Source organism: Abramis brama, assembly GCF_963993115.1.
Source record: "Abramis brama genome assembly, chromosome: 21".
Taxonomy (NCBI): domain Eukaryota; kingdom Metazoa; phylum Chordata; class Actinopteri; order Cypriniformes; family Leuciscidae; genus Abramis; species Abramis brama.
In genome coordinates, this window is record NC_139983.1 from 12,307,625 (window position 1) to 12,324,381 (window position 16,757).

At 34.5% G+C, this 16,757-nt stretch overlaps 1 protein-coding gene and 1 long non-coding RNA gene across 2 annotated transcripts in view; one reads left to right on the forward strand and one right to left on the reverse strand.

The window, feature by feature from the left end:
• cnsta (consortin, connexin sorting protein a) overlaps positions 1-16,315 on the forward strand; it is a 30,616-nt gene extending 14,301 nt beyond the window's left edge. Inside the window, exons 9-11 of the mRNA XM_084097804.1 lie at positions 6,503-7,062; positions 13,087-13,228; positions 13,325-16,315. Of these exons, the coding sequence (XP_083953930.1) occupies positions 6,503-7,062; positions 13,087-13,228; positions 13,325-13,533 (911 nt within the window). The 3' untranslated portion in view covers positions 13,534-16,315. The remainder of the gene's footprint in view (positions 1-6,502; positions 7,063-13,086; positions 13,229-13,324) is intronic.
• On the reverse strand, positions 3-6,510 carry LOC311072646. The gene is made up of 3 exons (XR_014604030.1): positions 6,400-6,510; positions 2,000-2,122; positions 3-1,856 (listed from the first exon to the last, which is right to left on the reverse strand). It is a non-coding gene; the product is annotated as an uncharacterized lncRNA (long non-coding RNA).
• Positions 16,316-16,757: the final 442 nt, after the last annotated feature.

The following is a 16,757-nucleotide window of genomic DNA, read 5'->3' on the forward strand; positions in this document are numbered from 1 at the left end:
ATTTCACCAATGACAGAGCAGATCACATAAAATAGACCATGAACTACAGGCGGGGAAACAACAAACTCATCATCTTGGACTTTATCAATCGCTTTATCAATTTAACATGTTAATTTGTTTTAAAAATCTATATTAAGGGATGTTCCTACCATCTGAGCAGTTACCACAATTTGATGCATTTCTGTGAAAAACAGAATATTCAGCGTGAAATAGGGCAGGACTTTTACATATTAGGATTTGGTTGGATGAAAACATGTTAAACTATGATATTATTGATAAATATTGTTTTTCCTCATTGGATATATCAGCGCAAAGTTATGGAGAAAGTCATAGTATTTTAATAAGTGTTTATGTAAATGAATTTGCACTGAATTGTGGCAAATAAATCTATTTAACATTTATTAAGAAATTAAATAGGGTAATAGAGTAAATAAAATGAATAAAATTGATAAAATAAATATTTGTTATTTATTCATTTCATATTTTAATGTTATTGGTTAAAACATAGTCTACCTTATGTTTAATAGATTAGACCTTACAGATTCCTTTCAAGAAACAAATATATTTTAATCTAAATTAAATAAAAATCAAATTATTAAATAAAGCAAATCATTTGTTTCAGAGGTGGAGAAAGTTGCAATATTTTAATACATGTTTGTGAAAATACATTTTCACTGAATTGTGGCAAATAAAGCAACTTAATATTTATTAAGAAAGTAAATAGGGTAAATAAATTAAATGAATTAATTAAATTATGTATTTTCTTTAATTCATTTATTTCATATTTTAATATTAGAAGTTAACACCCAGTGCACTTGCTAAATTAGACTTTACAGATTCCTTTCGAGAAACAAAATGATTTTAATTGAAATTAAATAAACATTTATTAAATACAATTAAACAACCTTATTTTACACCTAGTTAAAACCTAGTCTACTGTACATTTAGACCTTACCAATTCCTTTCAAGAAGCATTCTTTCATCATCTATGGACAGGACAAACACCATGTCCCCTTCTTCAAGTACACACACACACACACACACACACACACACACAGACAGGAGTTAAAGTTAAAGTTCCCTTCTGTCCCTCCAGATCATGCTCATGAATCATGCCTTATTGATGAGACTCTGTTTCTCACTAGCTCTCGCAGCTGATGTGGTGCTGGGCTATGTTACCTGAACACCGTGTTACTCGCATTGAGTTCCATGACCCGGTTTCACTTTTACACTCCAGGCATGGCAGCACCACACACACATTTTGTCACTCTTGCAGCACCCTCTGCCCGGGCCACCTGTTCTGGGGTCTGCTTGGCCAGGTGCATCTCACCCTGCGAGACACACGAGTTAGAGATTGATGGCATTCCCCTGGCCTGCTCATTCATGCAGAATTCCGGTCCGAAAGTTCATCCGAATATCATGCCTCCTGTTGTTAGACGTCACTGTGCGTTTGAAGTTGGCTTGAACTGTGGTTTCTGATTGGCTGATGTGTTTCAATTCATCAGCAGACCTTTCAAAGAAAAAATCAACTTTTTGCAAATGTGGCTTTGGTAGGGATGCACAGAGAAAAATGTTGTGGCCAGGTTAAATGATAATTATTTTCATGTTATGGCCAGTAACTGATACAAAAGCCAATATTATACATCTGTGGTATTTTGTCTGTTAAAAAAAAGAAAAAAAAAAACACATTAAAAAAAGCAACACTAAGCAAAATTTTTTACCTTAAAATAATGTTTCCAAAATCATATCAGTGGTTCATCAAGTCGTAGCAGGGTGAAAGGCACTTCTGGATTCGCTTTGCAGCCCTATATCTGCTATAACCACACTATGTAAGTTTGCCAAACCGGGTCGCGTTTCTGTAGACATAGGAAAGAGACATAGGAAGACTACAAATTTGACTTGCTTTACGTCAAGCGTTACAATAGTCATTATTTCGTTTTTCTTCGTTTCTGATGTCGCAATACATCATACTTTCATGAAATCATGCAACATACTCTACCTTGTCTGTGGACATCGTTCATTCCAAAGCCGGTGCTAGATAAACAGTGAGTGTGCGTGCGACAGTAGGTTGCGGGTGGCGAAATTATTTACGACAGCGGTAATGGACAATTCCGCTTCCAACCTGTAGGGCGACCGAAGAGGAAAAGTTCCTTAGTGTTGCTTTAATCTACAGTATACATGCTACAGGTTAATTTGGTTATGGAATGAAAATATCAATTTTAAATATGTGATTTCCTGGCTGGAAAAGTCTAAAATATTTAAAATAAAATAAAATATATTTTTATTAATTCATTTATTTAATATTTTTAATTTGATAAATTTAATTAAATATAAATTTATTGAAAGTACATTTATTAAAATTAATAAAATAAAAATATGAAATGTATTTATTTAATTGTTTCATTTATTTATTTTTAATTATCCTCGGTTATAAAACATTTAATTACTAGAAAATTATATCGTTTTTTATTTTATTTTTTAAAATCAGGTATAGTAGTCCATATTGTCACCAACGACTTCAGGGGTTCCCAATTCCAGTCCTCGTGCCTCCGCTCACTGCACGGTTTGATGCCAAGATTTCTTTTTTAAGTAAAATAATATAAATTATCATACTTTAATTTAATATGCATGTGTATAAAATCCATCTAAATCCATTTCACTTAATCTAATGTAAAATTCAAAAACCCTAAACTAAATGATAAATCTATGTTGCGATGTTTAATATGAAAATAAACGTAAGTTGGTTTTAGCTTATTTAACCCGTAATAATGACAGTTGACTAACTGTCACGTCTCATGCACTTTAGACCTGCGAACAGCCGCTTACAAACACCTGATTCAGATTGGAATCTCTCTTAAGTTGATTACATAGCCTTTTAAGTCCACTTTGCAGTGCACATATGGTCGAATGGAGCCCACCCCTCAACTGAGCGTGTCAGATAAGAAAAACATACAAAATGTCCAGAGTGGAGAGGTGCGAAGACTGGAATTGTGAACCCTGAACTACTTCCCCTACTTTAAACTATTAACCTCAAGCATAGAATTTGAAGGGGAAAGGAAATATATCTCTAGTGTGACACTTTGAGTGCATCTGTTTCACATAAAAAGCGCTAATTAATAGAATTGGACCTCTTGGACAACAATACTTGACTGACATTCTGGAAAATGAGTCCTAGGGCTAGATTTACTAAACAGGGCAAATTAGCATGAGAGCGCAATCACAAAACGGCGCCGATGGGAGTGGAAAGTTCTGTGTGTGATCTACTGACGATGCACAAATTAAAGAACATCATTTCCATAATGACCAACTACCGCTATCAGTTAGCATCTTGTTTAAGACGTGCTTTTTTTGGGCGGTAAATTATGGCACAAATACCAGTAAACTGACGAGCGCAAACCTTAATAAATCACCTTGCATGATTCATTTAAATTCTCTTCTCCCATACATTTTGCATCTGAAAGGGACTACAAATGAATATGCAATAAGGTAATCTGCAAAAAATAACTGTCCACGCCTTTTCAGCGCTCATTTTTCACTGCGTGTCTTTAGTAAATCCTAACAGGTGTTTTTTAACACAGCTGATACTCGTAAATCTGGTCCCTAAACTGTAGGAAGACAGCAGGGAGAGTGTAGTTTTGTAGAAAATGAGCGATAGAGCGTGTCAGGCCCAGCATTGGTTGTCATGTGTCTTTCTCTGAGCTCTGACTGCAGCGAGCTGTCTCTACTTAGATCCTGTCTCTGAGCAGCACAGCGCCTGGGGTGTTTACGACCACGAGAACAGTCAACGGTGGAGTCCTGCATTATTGAGCTGCAGGGCTTCAGGCAATAGGGCCTTGATGCATCGATAGTGATTGATCGTCTTCCATTGATCTGTTCTGTTGTACACAAGGGCCTGATGGTCAAATGACCATGTGGCTGTTCAACTCAAGGAGATCAGACACAGTGCAGGCAGGTGGGGGTGAGGGACATCGGGGATGTTCAGTTCCGAATAGCATGCCACCATAATAATCATGCTAGTTTATTTTCCAACATTTATCAAGGTTGGGCAAAATTCAAAATGTAAGAATTGGCACCCTGTTTATTCACAAGTTTTGAAAATTCACCATTTCATGGAAGCAAGAAAGTCATACTTGTTTGGAACAACATGAGGGAGAGCAAACTTAAAATAAATGTATGGGTGAACTGTTCCTTTTGGACATTTGTATACAAACTGGTAATTTATTTAAATTATTACACACACATAGATAGATAGATAGATAGATAGATAGATAGATAGATAGATAGATAGATATGTGTAGATCGCTAAATATATAGAAAGATATGTATAGATAGATAGATATGTATAGATAGATAGAAAGATAGAAAGAAAGATAGATAGATAGATAGATAGATACATAGATAGATACATAGATAGATATGTGTAGATAGATAGAAAGAAAGATAGATAGATAGATAGATATGTGTAGATCGCTAAATATATAGAAAGATATGTATAGATAGATAGAGATGTATAGATGTATAGATGTATAGATGTATAGATAGATAGATAGATAGATAGATAGATAGATAGATAGATAGATAGATAGATAGATAGATAGATAGATAGATAGATAGATAGATTGTATTGTAATACTGAAAGAAGTATTACCTATAGTGGAAGAGCCTCTCCTCAATATTATTAACTCATCTTTATCTTTAGGTCATGTTCCAAGAACATTTAAACTGGCAGTTTTAAAACCACTCATTAAGAAACCTCAATTTGACCCACATAATCTAGCAAATTATAGACCCATTTCAAATCTTCCATTTATGTCTAAAATATTAGAAAATATTAGCCGGATGAAAACGCTAAATTATCCAAATTGACAGAGTGTGTTAAAGATATAAAAGATTTGATGACGCGTAATTTTCTTTTATTAAATCCAGACAAGACAGAGGTATTACTTATCGGTTCAAAAAACCGCCCACAAAACCTCTGTCATGTTACTTTATCCTCTACAGTAAAAGACCTGGGTGTTATACTAGACTGCAACCTGCCTTTTGAAAATCATATTTCATATGTTACAAAAACAGCCTTTTTCCACCTTAGAAACATTGCTAAGCTACGTAATATGCTATCAGTTTCTGATGCGGAAAAGTTAGTTCATGCATTCATGACCTCGAGACTAGATTACTGTAATGCTTTATTAGCTGGTTGTCCCGCATCCTCAATAAACAAGCTACAGTTAGTCCAAAATGCAGCTGCTAGAGTTCTTACTAGATCAAGAAAATATGATCATATAACACCGATTTTATCATCACTACATTGGTTACCTATAAAGTTCCGTATTAATTACAAGGTATTGCTACTGACTTATAAAGCCCTAAACGGCTTAGCTCCAGTCTATTTAACGGATCTTCTATTGCCCTATAATCCATCGCGCTCTTTAAGATCACTAAATTCGAGGCTTTTGGTCATACCTAGGATATCCAGATCCACCAAAGGAGGGAGAGCATTTTCACATTTAGCTCCAAAACTCTGGAATAGCCTTCCTGATACTGTTCGTTGCTCAGACTCGCTCTCCCAGTTTAAAACTAGATTAAAGATGCATCTCTTCAGCCAGGCATTCATATAATATTTTTAATCTTACAGTTAAATCTGGCCTCTAGTTCATAAACGCCAGAGGAGAACTGGCCCCCGACTGAGCCTGGGTTCTCCCAAGTTTTTTTTTTTTTTTCTCCATTAGGTCACCTGATTGGAGTTTTTTCGGTTCCTTGCCACTGTTGCCTTTGGCTTGCTCAGTTGGGGATATTTAATTTAATTTAATCAATCAATAATACTATTGATCAGCCTTACCAAACGTGGACGTTTTTCCACTAGAAACAAACCTTGTTGTGTTATTTTGATTTAATAATGTGAAGCTGCTTTGATACAATCTGTATTGTGAAAAGCGCTATACAAATATACTTGACTTGACTTGACTAGATAGTTTGAAAAGATAGATAGATAGATAGATAGATAGATAGATAGATAGATAGATAGATAGATAGATAGATAGATAGATAGATAGATATGTGTAGATAGACATAGATATTATTTTGGGGGGACTGTTTCTCTAAGAAAATTGTATGTAGTTATTATTAAATATTGTTTTAATAATTGTGAAATATTAAAAATATATACATTATGATATTATATTATAAAATTACATAAAACAAAATATTACATAAAATAAAAATTCTACATTAAAAACTAGATAAAATAGTAACAATACATTAAAAATACTAAATAATGATATTTATATAAGAAATTATAACTGGACTCCACTTGCATAATTAAACAGTGACATGATATTGATGAAATGTTGAGTTTGAAATATTTGTTATTTTAACAAAAAGCAGTCAATATGCTGTACGTACTGTGCCGAATGCAGTATGATGGTATTCCATTCTGAACCTTTTACTCCCAAGGAAGTTTCATTGGTGTTATATGACCCATCTTCTCTCTCTCCATCTAAAACAGGGACGGCTATGGAGGATCAGAGTACATATGAGGCACAACAGGAAGTCATCCATCCTGAAGACTGTAGCAGCACTGCCCCACAATCCCACCAGAGCGAACATCAGCATGACCCCTCCCCCTCCTCGGACACACACTCTTCCTCCTCCTCCTCAGCCGGGACGCACGGCTCCTCCTCTCCAGCCTGTGAGGATTCAGGAGCAGAAGAAGAGAGCATAAGTGTGGCAGCTTCCCACAGGGATGCCTCACCAGAGCCCGAGTCTCCAATGGACGCTGCTCAGCCAGGCAACGTGGAGCTTCAGACGGACACGATCGGCCCCGGGGCGGTGATGGAGGGGACGGGGGACACCGTGGATACGGGGCAAGATGTGCCACACGCAGGGGAGGTAGAAGAGGCTCTAAAGCTGGAGGAAGGAGGTGAAGATCATGAACCTCAGGAGCAGGATATTCCTGAAAATACACCAGAGTTGGAGCTAGAGGAGAATGGGAATGGGGTGGAGTTGTTGGATATTATTAATGTGTCTGTGCTGGATGACATGGCCAAGCGCATACAGGTGGAAGAGGTGAGTAACACACATTTTTCAGTCAGTTTAGTTCAAATTCAAATGACTTAGAGGCTTTGTTTTGAGAATTAGGATGATTTCTAATCAGATTCGTTTTAAAAGTACTTCTAATTTTGCCCTTGAGCACTTTGCTAAGCTTTTACTGACTCTTAGATTGGAAATGTTTAATATTCTGCATATATTATGAATAGTATGCACATTTGGCAGAGATTTAAAGGTTAAGCATGCCCATCACCAAATGCAAAAATCAACCTACAAATGGTTTGCTTGCTTACAATTCTCTGCATAATAAGTTGGGAAAAGAAAAAATATATTAATTTTGGAAAAATTCCACACATCACCTTTTAAAATGGTTTGTGAAACTTCATTTCCTTTAAGATTTAGAAGCTGCTAGCATCATTATGCTATAGCATCCAGTGATGTCAGAGTGATGTCATCATCTTACATAGCATACCCTCATCACCTCTATAATTGCATTGTAGCCATTAACTCAAAGGAATATTCCAGGTTCAGTACAAGTTAAACAATACTGTCATTTTGTTTTCTGAGACAGAATTTTTCAACCCCGGTAAATTGTGCATGATAGGAATAGAAAGGGAATCCTATTTATATCGATTTCCACCTATAACAGTAGTCCCAATGCTAAAAGGATGATTTTGCACTAAAGAATTAAAATAAGTCTCTCTTTTAAACCCTCAAACTGAGGGAGTCATGTGTCATTATTATAATAATATAATAAAATATATTAAGTAGTAACATTTTATGATTTTATTAAACATAAAAGAATCATAATAATAATAGATTAATTTAAATAGAAAAAGAACCATTTATGTCTGAGACTTTTTTTTATTATTTTTTTATTATTGACTCAATCGACGGCATGTCACAGTAGAGCTTAAAGGGATAGTTCATTAAAATATAAAAATTCTGTCATCATTTACTCGCCCTCAAGTTGTTCTAAACCTGTTTGAGTTTCTTCCTTCTGTTGAACAAAAGAATATATTTAAAGAATGTTGGTAACCACACAGTTGATGGACTCCATTGACTTCCACAGTATTTTTTTTTTCCTACTATGGAAGTCAATGGATACCGTCAACTGTGTGTTTACCAACATTCTTTAAATATATTAGTTTGTGTTCAACAGAAGGAAGAAACTCATACAGATTTGGAACAACTTGAGGGTGATTAAGTAATGACAAAATTTCCATTTTTGGGTGAACTGTCCCTTTAAGGACTCGTCTGTGTTTGTGATGATTGTATGTCCCTTGGTGTACTTGTGTTTTTTTAAGCTCAGCGTGTTGTGTGTGATCTCAGCTCCCTGGCTTGGTAATTACTGTGGTGAGAAGGCGTCTGATAAGAACATGCATAATATATATGGGAATCTTAGCAGTGATTGCGAGAGCTGGATGACCTGAAGGGTGACCTTTCCCCTGAATGCCAGAGCTGAATGATTGTAACAGGCAGCCGTGTGTGATGTCATAATGACACTTCCACCCTCAATGAGACAATCAACAATAGAATCTGGACCAGTGATCTCTGCCAGCACAATACAGGCTTTCATGAACATGTGTCTTGATGCTTTTGTGCTGTGTTCCCAAACATGTCATGCGCAGTTTCTTTTGGGGGGCGAATCTTGATTTCAGACTCTTAAAAAAAACAGTAAAAACAGTAATATTGTGAAATACCATTACAATTTAAAAGAACCGTTTTCTATTTCAAGATATTTTCAAAATAATGTATTCCTATGATAGCAAAGCTGAATTTTCAGCATCATTACTCAGCGTCACATGATCCTTCAGAAAACAGTCTAATATGATGATTTGCTGCTCAAGAAACATTTCTTATTATTGTCAATGTTGGAAACAGTTGTGCTGCTTGATATTTTGGTGGAGACCATCATGATACTTTTTTCAGCATTTGTTGATGAATAGAAAGCTCAAAAGAACACTGACCCCATACGTTTGAAAGCTAAGAGTATGTGATAGGTGCACAGTCTCGAATGAAATAAATTGGTTTGGACCCTGACTATTTTCATTTTATTTGAGAGCAGTTTTTGTGAACCATTATCTTATAGTGTATTATCTATTTAAAGGGCCAAAAAGGTTATTTTAAAAGGATGCACTGATATGAAAATTTTGGCCAATAGCGATAACCGATAATTCTTTATATTTGAAAGCCGATAAACGATATATTGGTCGATAAATGTAAATCCAAATTTTTATATAGTTTTAACCTGATTACAAAAAAGTCTCACCATTAAAAGCCATGTTCCAAGCACACAATTATAATGATTTATGTATGACAGACTTGCGCTGCACGTTGCACTGAACCATATTTAGAAGTGATTCCAATCATATTTCAATCTATTCAAAACCATCATGGCGAACAGTGCGTCTCAAGTGTCTCAGCTGAAGGAAATAATCCATTATTTCTCGGCTTTAATACATCGTCCAAATTTTCCAATCGGGCCGATAACGATAACATTAAAAATGAACGTATATCGGCCGATACCGATATGGTGGATAAGTCATAAATCTGCATGACTTTCTTCTGCGAAACACAGAATAATGTTTGAAGAATGTTAGGCCCCCATTGACTCATTATATTGTGACCTTCAGCCTCCACCGTCAATTTTCAAGTTTTTCGGGCTAGTTAAAATGGTTTGACTTTTGAACATATATGTCCCTTTTCTTGGAAAGGTTGAAAACATACTGAGAAAACATGGTGTGAGTGTGAGTGCAAACCCAATTGTGCTCAGTAGGACCAAATTTTGATCCTTTTTAACCAGACAGAACTTAGAAAACTAAATCAAAACGTGTTTGTATTATAACGTGCAATATTCAAATAAAACATTATTTATTGGTGTATTTGTAGTAGACTTGATGTCCTGGATACAAACAGCACCGACAGAATGGGATAAGCCGTTTTCTCGATGAAGAAATTCATCATGCATGTTGTATTGCAGAATCACGTTCATTAGGTAGCACCATCCAGAACAACTAACAGACACTATCATTCACAAGTTTGGGATCTTCTTTTTGAAAGAAGACTCATATGCTCACCAAGACTGCATTTATTTTTATCTAAAATACAATAAAAACAGTAATATTGTGAAATATCATTATTACAATCTAAAAATATATTTTTTAATGCATCATAAAATGTAATTTATTCCTGTGATGCAAAGCTGAATTTTCAGCATCGTTCCTCCAGTCTTCAGTGTCACATGATCCTTCAAAAATCATTCGTTGAAATCAGTTGTGATGCTTAATATTTTTCTGCAAAACAACATTCTACAATTTTTCAGGATTCTTTAATGAATAGAAAGTGAAAAGAACAACACTTACTTGAAATTACACTCACACTGATTACTGTCCCGTTTGATCATTTTAATGCATCCTTCCCGAATAAAATAATGAATTAAAAACAACTTGCTGCCTCCACTGTCGGTGTCAGTATCTACAGAGCAGGATGACCTATGAATGCTCATATAAATGAGATGTGATGTAAACTAAATTGAGCAAACTCTTCGTTTTCACACTATTTCATTGTTTTTCTTTGAAAACCATGCTTATGTTCTGTTCATTGTCCATCAAAAATCTCAAAATGCCAAATATTAGCAGATCAATCAGCCTCACCGATATCAGTCTACCATTAGTTAACCAGATAATTTGGGGGATCAGTCTGTCGACAGAATGCATTAGAAATCTGTTTGTTCCATCTTTAATTTCAAGTATATCTGTTGAATCATTAATTAATGACACAGCATCCTGGAAGTGGATTTATTCTGAAGGTCTGCTGCTGAGTCGATGTTAGTTAGATGTGTGCAGAATGTCGTCCAGGTCTGGTCAGTGATGGAGTGATATGTGGCTAATAATGCTGAATGACCAGAGAGAGAGAGCAAACATTACATTACCTGACTGATTTATGTCCACACTCATCAAACGTGATGTTTTTCCGTATAAGAGGGCCATCCGAGTACACTTGAGGAGCCGAAACTGATTTTTCATTTGCGATGTGTTATTTTTGTCCTGTTATGTTGATCGCACACTGTTAATGCACTTGATTGGCTCAGAATGTGTGTTTTGAAGTCTAATTACTCAAGTGGTTAATTCATCTGTTTTTTGTTTGTTTGTCCTATTAATTTGTCACGCTGCTCATGTGCTTTTCTACTTCATAAAAATAAGTTGTTTTATGAAAGCCTAAAAACAAAACCGAGTTTTATAGTGAAGTGGACTGTTTTGCTGTTTGGCTTTTTTTAGGATCACATGGGCGCTTGTATTCCTCAGATAACATTAAGGATCAATTAGCCTACTTCAGCAACTTCTACTTCATGTTATATAATCAATGTATGAAGGCTTTTAATAAAACCGAAAGTTTTTCCCTAAAGGTTTTTCCCTTTGGCTTTTAGTCTCAATTGACAAATGAAATGACTGTTGTGGAGCAAAAATAGTATACTATAATTGCAGTGCTTGAAAGATTTGTTTTCATTGAGACAGATCTTGCCAAATATGGAAGTTCTCTGGGTGAAATGAGTTGACACCAAGGTTTTTTAGTGAAAAACAATCCTGAGTTACTGTTAAAATTAGTCTTAATTCAATAAGAGCACAAACGAATGGTATCGGCGTAGTTATTCCTCTCAATTAAAATTAACTTTAATGCTTTTTTCCCCCTTTATTGCTTACTTTAGTGCAATAATGCTGTTTTCTTTTGTTTTTATATTTGCAGTTTTTTATTTAGTTTAAGGTTTAGTCAATTTGTTATATGCTTTTATCAGTGGTTTATATATATATATATTTCTGTTTAGCTTTAATTTCATTTCATTTATTTTACTTAAACTTTTATTTCATTTACTTGCTTATTCTTTATTTCAATTAAAACAAAAACTTTTTTTTGTAAGTTTTAGTTTAAGGTAATAACTGCTATGAAGCCACACACACGCACTCATGTCATCATTAATATTCAGATTTATTCATGATATTCATGATATTCTCAGTGCTCATTGATCTTTAGTAGTTTGACCTCTCCGTGACCTTTTCCATTCCTCAGTGGCTTGTGATGTAACATAACTGACTCCTCTTTCCTGATCTCCAATACTTTCATCCTCATGTGCATCATTTATGAGGTGGGGTAAAGGTAAACCTAATTCAGATGAAGTGCTGAGGAAATGGATTTCAGCTCCTTGATGCATATTAAAGGACATGTATTATTAAACATACTTGCTTGAGATAATACAGATTTATTATGAGATATTTTATGTAGACTATATAGTCTTGTTAAAGACTGCCTGGATAGGGTGAAAAATACAATATATATATATATATATATATATATATATATATATATATATATATATATATATATATATATATATATATAGCATGCTGCATTTATCATTCTATATACATATATATTTTTCACATTTAGCAAAAAATAATAATCATAATAATAATGCCAAATTTACCTAAATAAATTCTCTTTTATATACATTTTTATTAACATTAAAATAAAAATGTAATCCTGACTATAAATATAAATGTTCAAGACTTGTATGTAGATTTAGTATTTATATTTAATTGAGTATTCATATAAAATTTAGGGAACAATGGATGTATATAAATTGAAAACAAATTTGTAAAGTGCTTATTTTATTTTACGTAAATACCAAAAAAATATTTCTTGTTAAATCTGACAAAATTAGATAACATTATATTATCTAACATTATATATATTTTACATTCTATACCTCATATTCAGGCAGTCAAAGACCAAAACCAGCTTGTTTCTTTTACACAAAAAGGCAATAAATTCCATTTTTGTATCTAAATCTTACATCTTACAGTTCCATTGTTTGAATCACGCTTCATTTGATATATTTTAAGCCCTCAGCTCATAGTGACATCTAGTGGGTGAAGTACGTTAGTGCACAGCTTTACCTCATTTTCGTGAGAAATTAAATTAGATCCTCGTTCCAAGCCTTTGAGCACAGCAATCTTTCTCAATAACCTGTCGCCTGTGTTTCAGATCACTCCAGCTGCTGGTCTTGTGTCGATCTTAAAGAGAAGAGTGTCTCTGGAAGGAGCCAACAGCTCTCCCCCTGCTGCCTCTAAACCCGTCCCCAAAAGGAAGGTCCGTTTCCGAGAACCTGACGAAGGCCTGGACCACGGTGAGAACCAGTATTGTTTTCTGAAATCTCATTTTTGCAGTATTCACATTGATCATGTTCTGATTCTCTATTGATTTGCTCATACCTGATATGCAGATGAGGTGGGCGGGGACTCCTGGCTCCTCCTCCTCTTGTTGTGCTTGGCTACCGTGGTGATCAGTGTGGGCGGGACCGCGCTCTACTGCACTTTCGGAGACGCCCAATCCAGTGTGTGCACGGACTTTTCCCATAACATGGACTTCTACATCGGACGGGTGCAGAGGGGAATGGACGAGCTCAAACACTGGCTGTCCCCGAGCTCATAGCAGGACGAGGAGCCATTTTCTGCCTCCGTGATCTTCGATGCTGAGAAACCCTCATAAATAGGCCTTTGCTGGGTCACACTGACGCAGGAGCCCGTCTGTGAGGTCCTAAAGGGGACGTCCGGCCCCTGGAAGACACCGGAAACCACTTTGGCCAGTTTTCGACTCAAGTAGCCCACTGTTTACTGCCATCAACTGAACCTCATATGAAGAGACTTCGTTTTTTAAAGTCTTAAATCTCAAATCTTAATATTTGGTTGTCTTATATTCGTTCAGAAAGTTGAATGACCACCGTAGTACTGAAGATATAATAATGGACATATCCATCTGTAGCCTGGACGTAGCATTCTCCTGTGGTGGGCTTGGATGGTTTTGTTTATAAAAATGTTAATAGGGACAGGAAAGCAATACATGTATATTGAGGAATTATAGATGCTGTATATAGATACAGACAAATCCCAGTGACTATAGTTTCCCATTAATTATTATAGAAAAGCAAAGAGAATTGTCTGGTAGATTTGGCAATATTTTGATAATTAGTAACACAACATTGATATTAATTATTTATTTTAGATTTATTATTAATTAATAATCGATATATATCTTCTTTAATTCAGTCTTATACTTGAAACTAGCAGTGTCAAACACAAACCCTCAGACTGAATTTACTTTGCATTTATTTTTATATTATTACTAAATTGCTTGAATTCACACTTCTTTTATTCGGTTAGATGGCAGATCATTTTTTATTTTTTCATTTGTAATACAAGAGTCCACACTAGAGCTGCACGATTTTTTGTTTAAAATAGAGATTGTTATTCTCCTAAGATTCTGAAAATACAACTAAAGGTTCTGACAAAAAGTCAATTGATGTTATCTGTTTAAATATATTTTATAATTTTATTTTTTTTAAATGAATGATTCACTCAAAGACTTCACTGATTTCATTACAGAATGAATCAGCATTTTGTAACAAATCTATTGAATGAATGATTCATTGACTCACTCATAAAGACTGCACTTGTTTCATCATTGGATGAATCAGCGTTTTTGAACGAATCTCTTGAATGAATGATTCAGTGACTCACTCATAAAGACTCATTATTGAATGAATGATTCATTGACTCACTCATAAAGACTGCACTTGTTTCATCATTGGATGAATCAGCGTTTTTGAACGAATCTCTTGAATGAATGATTCAGTGACTCACTCATAAAGACTCATTATTGAATGAATGATTCATTGACTCACTCATAAAGACTGCACTTGTTTCATCATTGGATGAATCAGCGTTTTTGAACGAATCTCTTGAATGAATGATTCAGTGACTCACTCATAAAGACTCATTATTGAATGAATGATTCAGTGACTCACTCTTAATAAAGATATCACTTGTTTAATAGAATCAGCATTTTTAATGAATCTGTTGAAAGAGTGGTCCATTAATTCAAGAGATTGTTATATAGACATATTTATATATAAATAAATGTGTATATATATGTATAAATTTATAGTCATTTAAGAATAAGATTGCTTGGGTGTTTGACTCGAGATCGCGATCTTTTAACGATTAGTCATGCAGCTCTAGTCCACACATAAACTTTTTGAGTTATTTTTCTTTTTAAAGTCGACATGAAGCAAAAGTTAAGGTATTCAGGGGAAGCTTCTTGAACAAGAAAGATTTTAGGGCGGGGCTTGATTTTGTTAATTGGGAATTGATTTGATCGTTGGATTGTTGTGGTTTGCTATTGGTTAATCTCATGTGAGTGACAGGTTGCCCCGCCCTCTGGTCAGTAAACACATCACCAGAGAAGAGAAGAGATGTCACTGAAAGAGGGAGGGGAAGTTATTTTGATTAAAGATTATGAAGGCACATGACTTTAAAAAAATAATGTGCACTGATAAATCATTTATAATAAATACTGCAAAATTCCATAAAACAACAAACAAGAATTGTCATTTTGATTTCATGGCGACTTTAAAAATAGCCAAATCTATGAAGTATTTCATTTTCCCCATAGAATTGATAACTATGGTAACTAGGATTTGTTTTCCCCTAAACTAGGCCTCCAGTACATGACTGTATTTACCAATGGAAAGTTTTTAAGATGAAATTGGTACTAGAACAAGAATGTCATAAGATTTTAATATCATTTGCTCAGGCATGTCTATTGTTAATAATCTTAACAGTTATTGTAATCATGGTATTCAAATACTTAGTTTTTGTTCATTCATGTTTCTTCTTATTTGGTTATTGTCATAAGTGCATCTTGTGTTTATTCTACCGAATCTGTGTCTTGAACATTTTCCTTTCGAGGCACGGTCTTACTATGGTAATGTCTGCAGTTAATGAAGTAAAAGTAACGTGTAGTTTGCTGTGCTCTGCTCAAGTGCGTGAAAGTACTTGGCGGGAACTGTAAAACTTTATTTTGTGTCGTCTGTTTTTCTTTTTTTATTTGTGTGTTGTCTGGCTGGTTCAGATGACCATTGAATGTCTTTATTGTGTGAGTTTTCAGTATTTATTTAAAGCAAAACAAAGTCTTTTAGAATCACACATTCTGCTGCATGCACTCTCTTATAATGACTGTACAGAGACCATTGGAAACTATATTTAATATAAACTCTTAATTTTGATTTTGTGTATATATCATGTGACGATTGCTGTATTTCCTAATTGTATGGTTCAAATCTGTTTAGTTATTGTCTTGGGAGAAGATTTTAAAGGAAAATGCAATGAGATGTCTTCGACCAAAAACACATGGTGAATAAATCTTATTGTTGGGACTGATGCGTCTTTGTATTATTTGAATGAAGTTTAAAAGTTTTTAAAGTCATATTATGCATTAATCATTAAAATCAAAATGAAATTAAAAGGAGCATTCCTTAATACACATTCCTGGTCAAAAAATAATAATAATCATATTTTATCGAAATATAATAACTTTTTCAGCTTACATCATCAAGCTCTCTCCTCCAACCATTTGTAATAAGAGACGACATTTCACAATTCAGTCAATTCCAGATCAATAAAATTACCATTTTCTCATAGGATATCCTGGGGAAATGTCACATGGCAGAAGAAAATGGGTTTCCGAATAATAGTTTTATTATGCTGACTAAATTATCTATCTGCATGCCAAGGTTTGCAAGTAATTTATGTAAAAATGAACAATTAAAAATAGTAGATATATTCATTTACATATATTGCTTGTGTATTAATTATATA